Below are 13,526 nucleotides of genomic sequence, written 5' to 3' on the forward strand. Positions count from 1 at the left end.
AAATTAATTGGATTTCACTCAGTCATCCCGTGGAGCGAGCGTTCACTGCTTCGCGCCCACCGAACGGTGATGGTGTTAAGGCTCGACGATCGAAGATCGATAAAAATACGAGTGCGGAAAAACCATACCACGAGCAGCCATATCATATCAGCGCGAGAGCCAGGCGGTGTTGGGCAGCTGAAAAGTAAATAAACCGCGATTCACTCTCATTGCAAGATTGATCGTCGAGCAAGACGGACGTGATTTGGTGTTTTGGTGTACCAATTTCGGTCGCTCCCGTTAAGTTCTAGCGTTTTTGGTTCTGATCTTGTTTCGCGGTGGTACATTGTTATGAAAATCGGTTTTCCGTTGCGTTCGCGTTTTGTGAACTAACCATAGGAACCTCAACCCTATGCGGCATCGTCACACGACGAATTGGAAACAGGAAAAAACGCATTGGTTTCGTTTCGTGTTTGTGCTCCGGAATGTGTTATGTGCTACCAGCCCCAACTCACGTAATACTCGTGTGAACAATTTTGTTACCCCATTCAACAACAGCTTGGAAACAGTGAAGATTGCGGAAAAACGCGATCATCGTGCTCTCGGAAAACCTCCAGACTCCGCACGGTGAACAGTTGTCCAACACAGCCGACAGTGCCTATCTATTTTCCAGACCGTTCGCTTGCGAGCGCCAAAACCATAAATTAAAAGTGAAACTCTCGATTCGAGACGCGGTCATCCACGTTCATCGCCTGCCTGCCTGCCCATCGGATCCCACATATAGACATACACACACAGAAAACTCTTGAGCACGGATCCATCCTTGTACGAGACCACGAGGGTGGCCACCGACGATCGGTAGTGCGGAAAATCGCCTTCAATATCGTATCATAGTAGTATCACATAAAAGTGTGCGAAACCCCGGGAGTGATTTTGGGTGGTAAAACAAGAAGACATAGCGATATCCGACGACAAAACAAAACAAGACGCGTCTCGTGCGAATGATAGCATCATAATCGGCTGATAGAAAATTAATTCGCTTCTAGTGGAAGTCACTAACATTGGACGTCACTAAAAATGGCCTTCTTCAAGAGCATTTGGAAGAACAACTCCAAGCACAAAAGTGAGTAGACACTTCGTGATCAATCGAGTCGTTGGACGATGCGGTTTTTCCGCCCAGAAAAAAAAACCACACGTCCCGTTGTCTCCGATGTTGACAACGGAGCTGTGAGAATGTGAAGTACAATGATTTCAATCTCTTAAATCTTAAACCGTAGAACGTTGGTCTTTCCCAAGAGCTGCGCCTTCATGAAAGGAAGGTTGATTAATTAGCGCGACTGGTATTATATATTTAGTAATCGCAAATTACGGGGTTTAGTGTTCAAGGTCTCGCAGAAAAACTGATGCAAGTTGTCGCTTATTTGCATTTAGTTCGTTCATGTAACATACTGCGTCCCAAAAGATTGTCGGTGGGAACTGGGGCGGTCAGTGTTGTACAAACCAATCCAAAATGGAAATTTTACTAGATGAAGTTTTTTTTTAATTGAAACCTGGTTCACCAGATAAGACACAACCGTAACACTTGGTTTACATTTTAATCGTTCCAATTAAATATGTTCTTCCGGCCACCGTTCGCGATGAATATACATTTACTAATTAATTTTACAATGCGGTGTCACCAAATCACATAATTCCGTTGGAAATATCGAAGGATTTTGGTCGCGTTTCACAAGTATAAATAAAGGAAACGCTTTGTAAACATTGAATGATTTTCTTCGCGTTGTAAATGGATCTTTTCTATGTAGTTCAGTTGTGATCTAATTTACAATTATATAAAAAATATTTCATTTGAAGACGCGTGACTTCTGAAAAGGACTTTGTTGAATTGCACTTCTTTTGGTACATGCGGATTTTTTTTGACTTCACAAAAAGGGTGTTATTTTCCATAACACGAGTGAAACTGATAACCAAATAGTTTGAAGAAGTGGGATCAATATACTATTTTAACATTGGTTTCGGAACATCTTTTGATTAATGGCCAAACCACTACGGTTGAACTATGCACATATGACGAAACTTTGATCAGAGTAATATCAATAGTTTCCAAAGAAATTGGTCTTTGGCAGTGGGTAAGGAGCATTGACCATCCAAAACGAAACATTTTCTGGAGTTATTTCGGATCATTAAGTGTTATTGGGATTTAATGATTGATATTTGTTCCTCCGTGTATTCTGCCCCTTCTTATTTTTAAGCCAGATTGTTCCTAATTCTTTCCACGAATTGCGGATGTAAAGTTGCAAACTATTGAACAATTTTTGCGGCCTTACGTTGATTAAACAAATTTTTGTTTTTAGAAGTACTGCGGAGCATACGAAGTTCTTTCTAAGTCAATTCTCGCAGAGCGCTCCGAGTGTCACCTTGCCTCAATATTTTACCTCGCATCACAGTCCGGCACAACTTGTGCCTGAAATAAACGTCTATAACGCGCCTGCCGGGCAATTTGATCCGCCTGATTTTCTCGTAAACCAGCAAGCAGTCTTCAGAAAACAAACGCAGCGCTGCGCTTGAGTTTAATTTTCATCAGCGCGCGCTCAAAGAAAACTCGTATTCTATCTTGGTGCGTAGAGCATAAAATTCATAAGCACGACAGCGCAAAATGTACCCAGCGCAGAACTCAGATACTAAACATTTCTTCTCACTTGAGTAATATGCGTCTCATTCCATACACACACACATACACATCAAATTCTAGCACCCGCTTTTTTTTATTAAATCGTTTATTTTTACAGGCTCAGTTACATAAGTTTAAAGGAGCCAAACTCCTATCAGTATTGTTACAAGTATATATAAACATTTTTCATTAGTTCTAATGTTAATGAAGTAGAGAACCGATTACTCGCGGTTTGCTCGAGATTAGAAGGGTGACATTTTTTTTTAGGAAAAGGAAGGGATATAAGGATATGTTGACAATGTTCACACTCACATTCGCACTTACGTTCATCATACTCAATTCTTAAGCCTATCTTATATCTAATATGTATTTACTTTTTACCTTATTCTATTGTTAGTAAGAAGGGATTTGATTTCTCGCGAAGAAAATGGAAAAGGAGAATATAAGGATATAAGGAAATCACCCACACGAAGATCGTTAGCTTTTAGGAAGACATATATTTGGGGCATGTAATCAAGGTCTAACCGAGCCAACACATCTCTCACCGGTACATTGGGCTGCCTTCCTCCGGCCGAAGAGAGTTTTCTAAATTCGATCTGGCAACAAGATATTCCTCGCACGACCATACAACGTGTTCGATGTCGTGGTGACCTTGGCCACAAGCACAGAAATTGCTGTCAGCCAGATTAAAACGAAAGAGTAGCGCGTCTAACGAACAGTGATTGAACATGAGTCGGGAGAAGGTGCGAATAAAGTCCCGACTCAAGTCCAGACTTTTGAACTAGTGCCCGATTTGTCTTCGTTCGTTCTAAGCGAAGCATAAAAACAACAGCGCGCCCCCATTTGAACCGCTTGTGTGAAGAAAAATATTCCAACAGAGAGAGCAATCCAGTTTCAAGCGCGTAGTATAGAAATACGGCGCAAGCACGGTGCAAATTTCAGCGTAAAACTCAGCCTAACACTGGGTGCAAATCTCTGCGTAAGAACGGCGCTGACAATCAAACATTTCATCTGTGTTTCGGAGCGTGCTCATTCGCCAGAGCGCATGTGTGCACAAGGAGTGGGAGCTCAACTGGGTACAAAAATCTTGTTGCGCATCAGCACCGAGTTGCATTCTGAAGACTGCAAATGACAAAACATGAGTATTTTTGATTCGAATGAAAGTTTGTATTCCGTTTGGGTTGAAGGAAGTATGAGTTTTCCACAGCAATTGGGATTTTTTCGACTCAAGTGTAGCTTTTGAAAAGAACGTATCGATTTTAAGTTAGAGAAATCTTTGATAATTTATATCTCAAAAACTATGAGTTGTATCGAAATAGTGTCTTGAAAATAGTTATAGGGTATTGATGTTGACATGTGAAAAAAAATATAAACTGAGAAAAAAAATCGATACTCTTTTTTTTATTTACAAAAAAAACATTAATTTGCGATATCTAAAATATATATTTTTAAAATTTTTTTCTAATTTTTTCATATAAAATAGAAGTCATGTAGAAAATTTAACAAGTGAGTCCAAGATGGTAAAACTATTTTAACGAACTTTGTGGAGCATCGAATTTTTATGAATTTTCGAAATTGCAAATTTTTGTATAGTAACAATTATTTTTAGCCACAAATTATGAATTCTGATGGGATTTAAAATAAAAAACCTCTTTATCAGTCTCCTTATAAATGCAGCCCTCCTCGAGATATTTAATGAAATATTCCTAATTTCTTGTCTTTTCTATAGCAAACTAACTGACCCGGCAAACTTCGTCCCGCCCAAAATTTATTATTCGTTATCACATCCACGTTTTCATAGGTCCAATCGCAAAACTGTTCATTGATTGATCTTCTAATCTACCCTTTAAAATTACCTTTTACTATAAAATTCTAGTACTCGTCATTATAATATCTGATTATTTTCAGACACAATTCTCGTTCAAGATTTTTCAACCACTTGTGTTATTTACTCCGTGCTTCTCCGTTACATGGAATAAATGTTTGATACAGAAAATATGATAGAATAAAGACAGACCTAAATCGGACAATTTCTTTCTGGAGTTTTGCTCTTATCAACACATTCGGCGATCCATTTTTATTTATATAGATAGAAGACTATATAGGAGTGGGTTTATCACATTAAAATCCATTTTGCACACATCAAATGGACTAACAACACTTGTCAATATGTAATTGTAGAACATATGCGAATTGAATTTTTCGAACTTTCCCATTTTCCTTCAGAGTTTTCCGAAAATTTTCAATTGTCATCTTTGGTTGGAATATGTTTGGTTGAAATATGTGTATTATTTTTATGGGACCCCTCAATCCAGAGGTGGGAGGGGTATCATACCATCATAGAAATATTTCTCGTGCTCAAAAACCCTCACATCCCAAATTTGGCTCAATTTGCTTGATTATTTCTCGCAGAAGTTTGTGTTTCATTTGTATGGCAACCATCCCCTTAGAGAGGGGGAGGAGTGTCTAACCACCATAGAAACATTTATTGCACCCTAAAACCTCCACATGCCAAATTTGGTTTCGTTTGCTTGATTAATTCCCGAGTAATGAAGAAATTTGTGTTTCATTTGTATGGCATTCCCCTTTAGAGAGGGGGTAGAGGTCTCGAACTATCATGAGAACCTTCCCCGGCCCCAAAAACCCCTACATACAAACTTTCATGTTGATCGGTTCAGTAGTTTCCGAGTCCATAAGAATCAGACAGACAGACAGAAATCCATTTGTTTATACATAGATGATAGGCTCTTTTAATATTTTTGTCGTGTTATACCGTCATGTTCATGAAATTTTATGAATCTGCTTATTATTTTCAACAACTTTTTCAAATACATCATTATGGTAAGAAAATAGTTTCAGGAATTACGTTGAAACACATTTTGTTAAAACCCACATGTCTTCAATATCAATATTAGAAATGTTTTTTTTCAAATATCTCGAGAATGGCTGCATTTAGAAAGAGCATTTTAAAGAGCTTTTTTATTTTAAATCACATCAGGATTCTTAATTCGTGGCTAAAAATGATTGTTAACATACAAAAATTCAAAGCTACGAAAATTCATAAAAATTCAATATTCCACAAAGTTTGTCAAAAATAGTTTTATCATCTTGGACCCATTTTTAAAATGTTCTATTTTATATGAAATATAAAAAAAATTAAAAAATATACATTTTAGATATTACAAGTTAAGGATTTTTGAACATCAATACTCTATAACTCTTTGTAAGACACTATTTCGATACGACTCATAGTTTTTGAGATATAAATTATCAAAAATTTCTTTTACTAAAATCGATATGCCCTTTTCCAAAGCTACACTTGAGCCAAAAAAATCCCAATTGCTGTGGAAAATTCATATTTCCTCCAACCCAGATGGAATACAAACTTTCATTCGAATCAAAAATGCATGTCCCTAAAATCTGCATTTTTAGGACGATTTCATTTGGAATTGCTCTAACAGCCAGAATTGCTCTTTACTAAAGTAATGCATAATCGAATACTACAGAGTGGCCTGGAGACCTGGAGAAACATCCATCGCATTGACTTGTGTAATGTTTATGTTGGATGTTCATATCGATATAGTTTCGGATACGTCTCAAAACGACCACTTGTCACGGCGTATTTCGATGCTAATGAACGTGTCTTGATCGTAATCTTAACGGGAAGTTCAAAGACACGAAAGAATTCTTCAGAATTTCTCAAATAGTGGGGCTAAGATAAAAATTCAGTGAAAGGTGTGTGGATCATTCACCACACTTATCAGATTCAGCTTCATTTTACATAACATAAGAAACCAAAGTGAATTTGTGGAAATGTATTTTTAGAATCTTCAGACTGACTTGTTTTCCATCGAAAACTGTTTTTTGTGAAATCATGAGACAATTTTTGTATCGATACCTAGACCCTCGCTGGACAGCCCTCGTAACTGTCGCATGCCGTATGGTGTGCTAACAGTGCTCTCTCTATACGCCAGCTTACTTGCGTAGATAATTTCAGGGTAATCTCGAGCGCGAGGAAATTATGACATACGTTCAAAATGAGAGCAATCGTGTGTGCCAGGTTGAGACTGACTTTCCAATTCGCAGGCGCGCGCAGTGCAATTAATAGCAGCGGCAGGGCGTTATCGGATCGAGATCGAGTTCGAAATGCAAATTCTGAAATATACACCGGAGATTGGTCAGACCATAGTTTTTCTCGGGTCTCTCGAGGGGTACTTGGTTCCCTTACGGGTGCGCACACAAATCGGCTGCTAGGGCCAAAACGCCAATAATTACTGGCTCCAATGTCCCTTTGTTAGACGGCGGCTTTCTTACCGGTTTGTTTTTCAACAGAATTTGAACGGTGAACTTTATTAAACTGAGTATACGCTTTGAGACCAGAAAAATGAAACAGTACAATGAGTAATGGTTTATGTATGAGCCTTAACTTATTAAAGTCCATTAAAATCTTCGTTCTGGCCAGTGGTTCGCATATGTTATCCAATTCTCGAGAGCTTTGTGTTGAATCATTTTCCTTTCCAAAAAGTAGTTTTTTGTGCCACACGGATTTCATTTCGAGCTTTGGAAGTGTTCTGTGCAATGTGATTTTCAATGCCAGATTATAAACGTTAACATTTCTGATGGTTGGTACAGGTTCAGTTTATTTAATCGAACCAATAGAGAGAAATGAAAATGGGGACCATCTGTCGTTTCGATACTCGAACAAACAAAAACAAAAAAAAACAAGAAACGTGTTCAGCAGAATGAAGGTTGAATTGAACAATTCGCGTTGATCGAAGAATAATCTGCAGTAATCGTAGCCAATCCAAAATAACATCACCCATCCAAACCAATCATCGTGCCTATTAGCTTGCTCAACGCGCGAATAGAAACATATGGATTTAGGTTCAGATAGCTTATTTTCCTACGGCAGTGCAAACTTGCATTGGATGGGTGAGTTGGAAGAAAACAGGCCAAATATCAGCCACATCACGCCTCGAGGTTGTGTTTATTAAATCAACGCTAATGTTTGAAATCGTCCGCCCGACTCCGACAGTGACCTTGTGCGGGTGCAAATTCACAAATCAGACTTTTTGACGACGGGTTTATTTGGATTACTCGACAGTGGCGGCACTCTTCATCACGCTCGAGGTATCCGTGCACGAGAATGCATTGTGGGCGAGATTTTAATCAGGGGAATTGCGGAACGTGTGTTTGTCTTTCGAGACTTTTGCTTCTGAACAACGAGTCAACAAACTTTATAGAGTCTCACGATCGGGCGTATTGTAGCAAAAACTTTCTTTGATTCCTTCCCTAGAAGTTTTTTTTTTTCAGTAACTACATTCAGTTCATTCTTCTGAGCACATTACATTTTCACATAAAGAGTCGTGCCAGACCTCAAAGTGATCAACTGTAATCCAATGACAGTGCAATTCTCTGAACTTGACGTGAATGTGTCTAAAAGGTAGTTTTTTGGATCAAATAGAGGAGGTTGGGGTGAAACGGACATGTTAAGAAGAACTTCAATTATATCTTTGGAAACTCATGATTCCCAAAACTTGGATGCAGTTTCCTGCAATGCAATATACTGTTTTTCTACCTATTTGGCCAAATATTTTACAAAAATGTGTTTTTCATTGTTTTTACTGAAATTAAAACAGATCAAAAAGTACAACATTTTTTTCGATGCGGGTAATATGGACAGGTTTGTAATATATGAAGCGTAAAGGTTTATCGATCACGAGAGGAATAAATTTATTCAACCAAGGTCTGAACTCATCACGACTGTCCGTTAATTGATGAAAAAATCGAATTAATCCACCTAGAAGTGATATCGTGCTTTTTATCAGTATAAACGTACAGACCCTCAACTATTTTGCTTTTGGTTCCCATTTATAGATGCAGGAAATTCCGTAGGAAAAGATTAAACAGACTGTTCACAGTCCATCTCATTCCCACTGACAACTGTCCGTTTTTACCCCACCAGTACAGTTATTCCAATAATTTAAAATTTTCCACTCAAAAATGAATTTGCTTTTCCGTACATAACTAATATCGCTTCTTTGTCAACTCACAAACCCAAATATAACCATCAGCGAATTGAGTTTTATTATTAAACCTCTCAAAATGCTTAATATTGAAGCAGCTAAAATTACATCCACACGCGGAATCATGTATGATTTCCGGTTTTTATTCCCCTTTTCCACTTTTGATCAGTTTTCATTGCCATAGGGTGACTTAAATATTATAGAATAACATGTAGAAGGTGTTCTCATTAACAGAAATCTGAAATTCAAAATGTAACTTACAAATCAACCCCACTGTCCGTGTTACCCACGGTTCCCCTACATGGACACTTTGGACAATTATCTTATGGTCATGAAAAAAATCGTTATGGAGTATCCTCGAAGTTTAGAATATTCTTTTGTGCAGTTCTTAACCTCGTTTTACGTGAAACCTTGATGCACTGTTGATTCAACGCTCATAGTGATCAGTTCTGGAATGTTTTGGCAACAAATTGTTTGAAAAAGTATCTTCTTCAGTGGTGAATGTTTTGTTACGACAGACGGAAGCCCCAAAATTAATATTGAACCGTCATAGATTTATTTGATCAAATAAATTAAAGGGTGTGTCACATCAAATTGCATCACGGAAAAAACGCTGTAGAAATTTAATTTTTAGGAATTATATCTTCAGCTTTCGCTTATAATCAGATAAGAGTGTATAGATCACGTTGGCCATGCTTCACTGTCAATTTTTCGTAAATTTGGAAAAATGTCGTCGAACGAAAAAGAGCGTCGTGAATTAATCCTGTGCACTCATTTCGAGAATCCGGAGTTGTCACATCGGGACATCGGTAAGATGCTGGGAATCGTCCAATCCACGGTCAGCAGAGTACTAAAACGATACTTCGAGAACCTAACCATCGACCGGAAGGTGAAAAACGACAAAAATGGATGCTCCGTCAGTGAAAAAGATCACAAGCGCGTAGTAAAGCAGTTTAGACGTGATCCGAGAAGTTCGGTCCGGGATGTCGCCAATAAGCTGAATTTGTCAAGTTCATTCGTCCAGCGGACCAGGCAGCGGGAGGGCCTACGTACATACAAGGTTCAGAAGGCTCCTAACCGCGACGAAAGGCAAAACATGGTGGGGAAGACGCAAGCCCGGAAGCTGTACACCGAAATGCTGACGAAGCCGCATTGCTTAGTAATGGACGACGAAACCTACATCAAAGCGGACTTTCGTCAGCTGCCGGGCCTGTTGTTCTTCTCCGCAGAGGACAAATTCAGCGTTCCGGAGGAGATTCGCAAGCAGAAACTATCCAAGTTTGCCAAAAAGTACATGGTGTGGCAAGCGATCTGCTCTTGCGGAAAGCGGAGCGCCCCCTTTGTGATGACCGGCACGGTAAACGGGCAGGTTTACCTTAAGGAGTGCCTACAGAAGCGCTTACTACCACTATTGAAGCAGCACGAGGGCCCGACCATCTTCTGGCCGGATCTCGCTTCGTGCCACTATTCAAAGGACGTGTTGGAGTGGTACGAAGCCAACGGGGTCACCTTCGTGCCAAAGGAAATGAACCCGCCCAACGCGCCGGAGCTTCGCCCAATAGAGAAATATTGGGCGATTATGAAGCAGGCCCTCCGGAAGAACCCAAAAGTTGTCAAATCGGAGGCGGACTTCAAGAGAAAATGGATTTCTGTTCAAAAAAAAACTACAACCTGACGATACGGGCTTAGGCTCGAAGTATGAATAAAAAGAAAATGCCAAAAGTTGTTTAATAGTTTTTATTTTACTGTCTAAAATTTTCAAAAGGATCGGTCTACTGGGCGAATTTCTACAGCGTTTTTTCCGTGATGCAATTTGATGTGACACACCCTTTAAGCAATTTATCTTTCAAAAGGTGTGCCTTCTGAAGCGCCCACCTTAGCTAGCGAGTCCGCTTTCTCATTCCCCGGAATCGAGCAATGAGAGGGAACCCATGCTAAGGTAATCTTGAATAATTTTTCGACCAAAACACTCAATAGATGTCTCATTATTGTTAGGAAATAAGATGAGCGTTTATCAACATTCATTGAGCGGATTGCCTCTATTGAGCTGAGACTGTCTGAAAAAATAAAATAGTGGTCGATGGGCAATGTTTCAATGATCCCTAGTGCGTAGTATATCGCACCCAGTTCAGCGACATACACGGAACAAGGATCTTTGAGTTTGAAAGAGGCACTGGAACTTTCATTGAAGATGCCGAAGCCAGTGGACCCGTTTATGTATGAACCGTCAATAAAGAAAAATAACTTTTTCAAAAAATTCAACTTTCTAACTGCTAAACCGATTTGGATGATCGACATATCAATTTAAAGCCAACGAAGTGGTCTTGTTTGAAATAACAATACACTTGGAAAAAAAATCAATTTGTTTTCGCAATTTTTGATTGTATTAATTTGTTATAGTTTAGATGGTCTCGGGACCGAGGGCGCTATATTTTTTTTAATATTTTTTCTTTTTACACAACATATCCAAATATCAGAGAGGTGTTTTTTTTTTCTTTTTGAGTTTTGATTTTTCAAAGTTAACATGTTTTCAATGATCGTTCAAAATTTCTATGTACCTAGATTACATCTATGCGACCAGTATCTAATTTTTACGCAATTGTGGCAGAAGATTCATCTCATTGGCTTCAAATTGACATCCATCATCTGAACAGGCCCAGTTGTTCAAAAGTTAGGAATTTTTGAAAAAAGTTATTTCTGGAAAAAGAGGGAAAAAGTTGATTTTTCGGATCATTCTAAAATGCAAATGGGCACCCTAATGGAAATCTGAGAACTACTATATCGGTTTTGCATGAGCTGGCTGTATACAGAGTTGATAACCAATACAATGAATGCTCGAACGATTTCTGTGCTACTCCAAACCCAGAAGTCTTCAATGTCCTGAAAATGAATGATACGATCTCAGCCTCAAGGCTAGCACATCTTTTGTAGTCCGGTTGGTTCCTTCCGAGAGTAACCTGTGGGGTCATGCTGCAATCTACCCCGAGCTATTCGTAGGCGCCATCCACTTTGAGCCAAAGTTCAACGGAACACATTATCAGTCGCCTGTTTGTTTATTGAATTGTGTTCTGTCCGATATTATTACATTGTTACAGTGTTATTGAAAATAATCATATCTTCCAACTGGCGACTCGACAACTCACGTAGTCCATTCCTCGACCTATGCAGTAACCTTTCTCAGATTAGCTGTCGAGTGCAATGCGCTCAAGTAGCAATTCTTACCATCGACCACACCTCAATTTTTCTGGTTATAGATAGTACATTTTGGAAACAATGTTTATCAGTTACTAAGTTGTGTATTTATTTCGTTATTTTTGTTGTTTCTCCCGTTGCAGAACTGTGCGAAGAAATGGCGCTTGCCAACAACATCCGGGACTTTTCGGATAATCACGAAGAGCTGGAAGATGGGTTCGATGATGCCATTTCATACAGTGTAAAGTATTTGGGAAATACAACAATTCCGACCCCACGGTCTGACAGTTCAACGGCGGATGCCGTGAAACGAATCATTACTGCAGCTAAAGGTGACGAAATTTGATAGTAATTTCCGAAGCAAATTAGTATCGTGACCGATCACTTTTAGGTACCAAAAAACTTCAACGAGTGACTCTTTCCATTTCACCGAAGGGCATCGAAATGGTGGATGTGGCTCTGGGTGAAACGCTACTTCAAATATCGATCTACAACATCTCCTATTGCTCGGCTGATGCCGCCCACGATCATGTATTTGCATTCGTCGGAACGACCACCACCCCGGAGTCGGAGGTGAAGGAGATGAGCTTCCGGAAGGATACCGAAGAGGTGGAGTTCGAGGGTCCCCTCGTGTGTTACGCTTTCCTTTGCCAGAAGCGAAAGATGGCACAAACCGTAACGTTAACGGTGGCACGCAGTTTTGAGCGGGCGTATCAGATTTGGCAGAACAAGCAATTCCACGCCGAGCGCAAGAGAAAACAGCTGGAGAAGCTGAACGCGAACAATCGAGCTAGCAGTAGTACCGCAATGAACAGAGCCGGAAGTGGCGGTCTGCTTAAGCCGAAAGAATCGAAAGACGAAGCCGACAGCAAAAGTTTGCTGATTGATTTCAACTCAGGCACGGCGGACGAGATTTGCTCCAAAGACCATCGGGATTTGCTGCAAAATACTTGGGTTGGTGTGGTGTTGCGGTATTTCGATGAACCGGTGATACTAGATTTTTTTTTTATTGTTTATTCCAGGTATCATTTGACGATGATCAATCACCACAAGACTTCTTTGCAGTGCCAAATCTGAACACCGCCGGTAGTTGGAGTAGGACGGAAATTTGCTCAAATTGAAGTAGATCAAATGGTCTAACTGACCCCTAGTGATAACTATTTTAACTGTCATTGCTCATTAAAGATATAAAAAAGAAAACAATCTACTTGAAAAACAAATGCCTTAACGTAATTGTGATATGTGACATTGGGATATTTTAAAGTTATTTTACGCAACATGAATAAATGTAGAAATTATATATTAATACGCACTCCGCATTATTATTTTATTTTTTAAACTGCACTTTTTTGTCGAAAAGCAAAGCGATTTTTGTTCAAAGGCGTTCGAGCGTGACTAATTGTGGTGATCCCGATTCGGATCAAGTATAGGATAAGGAAATTTAGGCACAGAACATTGAACACGTCTTACATTTCCGGAACTATAATTTAATCTGCCTTTCTTTCCACAACTTTCCACAAATGTTGTGAAGCACTGAAATCTCCAATCGCTTCAATATTCAACATCTCTCTACGAAGGCAAATATTTCCTGATAGCTGGAAATCATCATTCATGTTTCCTGTGTTTAAGAAAGACAACATGCACAGTGTAGAGAACTA

At 39.3% G+C, this 13,526-nt stretch overlaps 1 protein-coding gene across 1 annotated transcript; it reads left to right on the forward strand.

Moving 5' to 3' along the window:
- The first annotated feature begins 167 nt into the window (after positions 1-167).
- Positions 168-13,176, forward strand: LOC129779280 (low density lipoprotein receptor adapter protein 1-like). Its single transcript, XM_055786679.1, has 4 exons — positions 168-1,102; positions 12,012-12,200; positions 12,260-12,822; positions 12,891-13,176. The coding sequence occupies exons 1-4, from the start codon at positions 1,057-1,059 to the stop codon at positions 12,987-12,989; spliced, it is 897 nt and encodes a 298-aa protein (XP_055642654.1). The 5' UTR covers positions 168-1,056; the 3' UTR covers positions 12,990-13,176.
- The last annotated feature ends 350 nt before the right edge of the window (positions 13,177-13,526 follow it).

The sequence above is a fragment of the Toxorhynchites rutilus genome, chromosome 3 (genome assembly GCF_029784135.1).
Source record: "Toxorhynchites rutilus septentrionalis strain SRP chromosome 3, ASM2978413v1, whole genome shotgun sequence".
NCBI classification, from domain to species: Eukaryota; Metazoa; Arthropoda; class Insecta; order Diptera; family Culicidae; genus Toxorhynchites; species Toxorhynchites rutilus.

Coding starts and splice junctions, on each gene's coding strand:
- LOC129779280 (XM_055786679.1), top strand. CDS start 1,057: ATGGCCTTCTTCAAGAGCATTTGGAAGAACAACTCCAAGCACAAAA. Junction 12,201..12,259: donor AATCATTACTGCAGCTAAAG/GTGACGAAATTT, acceptor GATCACTTTTAG/GTACCAAAAAACTTCAACGA. Junction 12,823..12,890: donor ATTTGCTGCAAAATACTTGG/GTTGGTGTGGTG, acceptor TGTTTATTCCAG/GTATCATTTGACGATGATCA.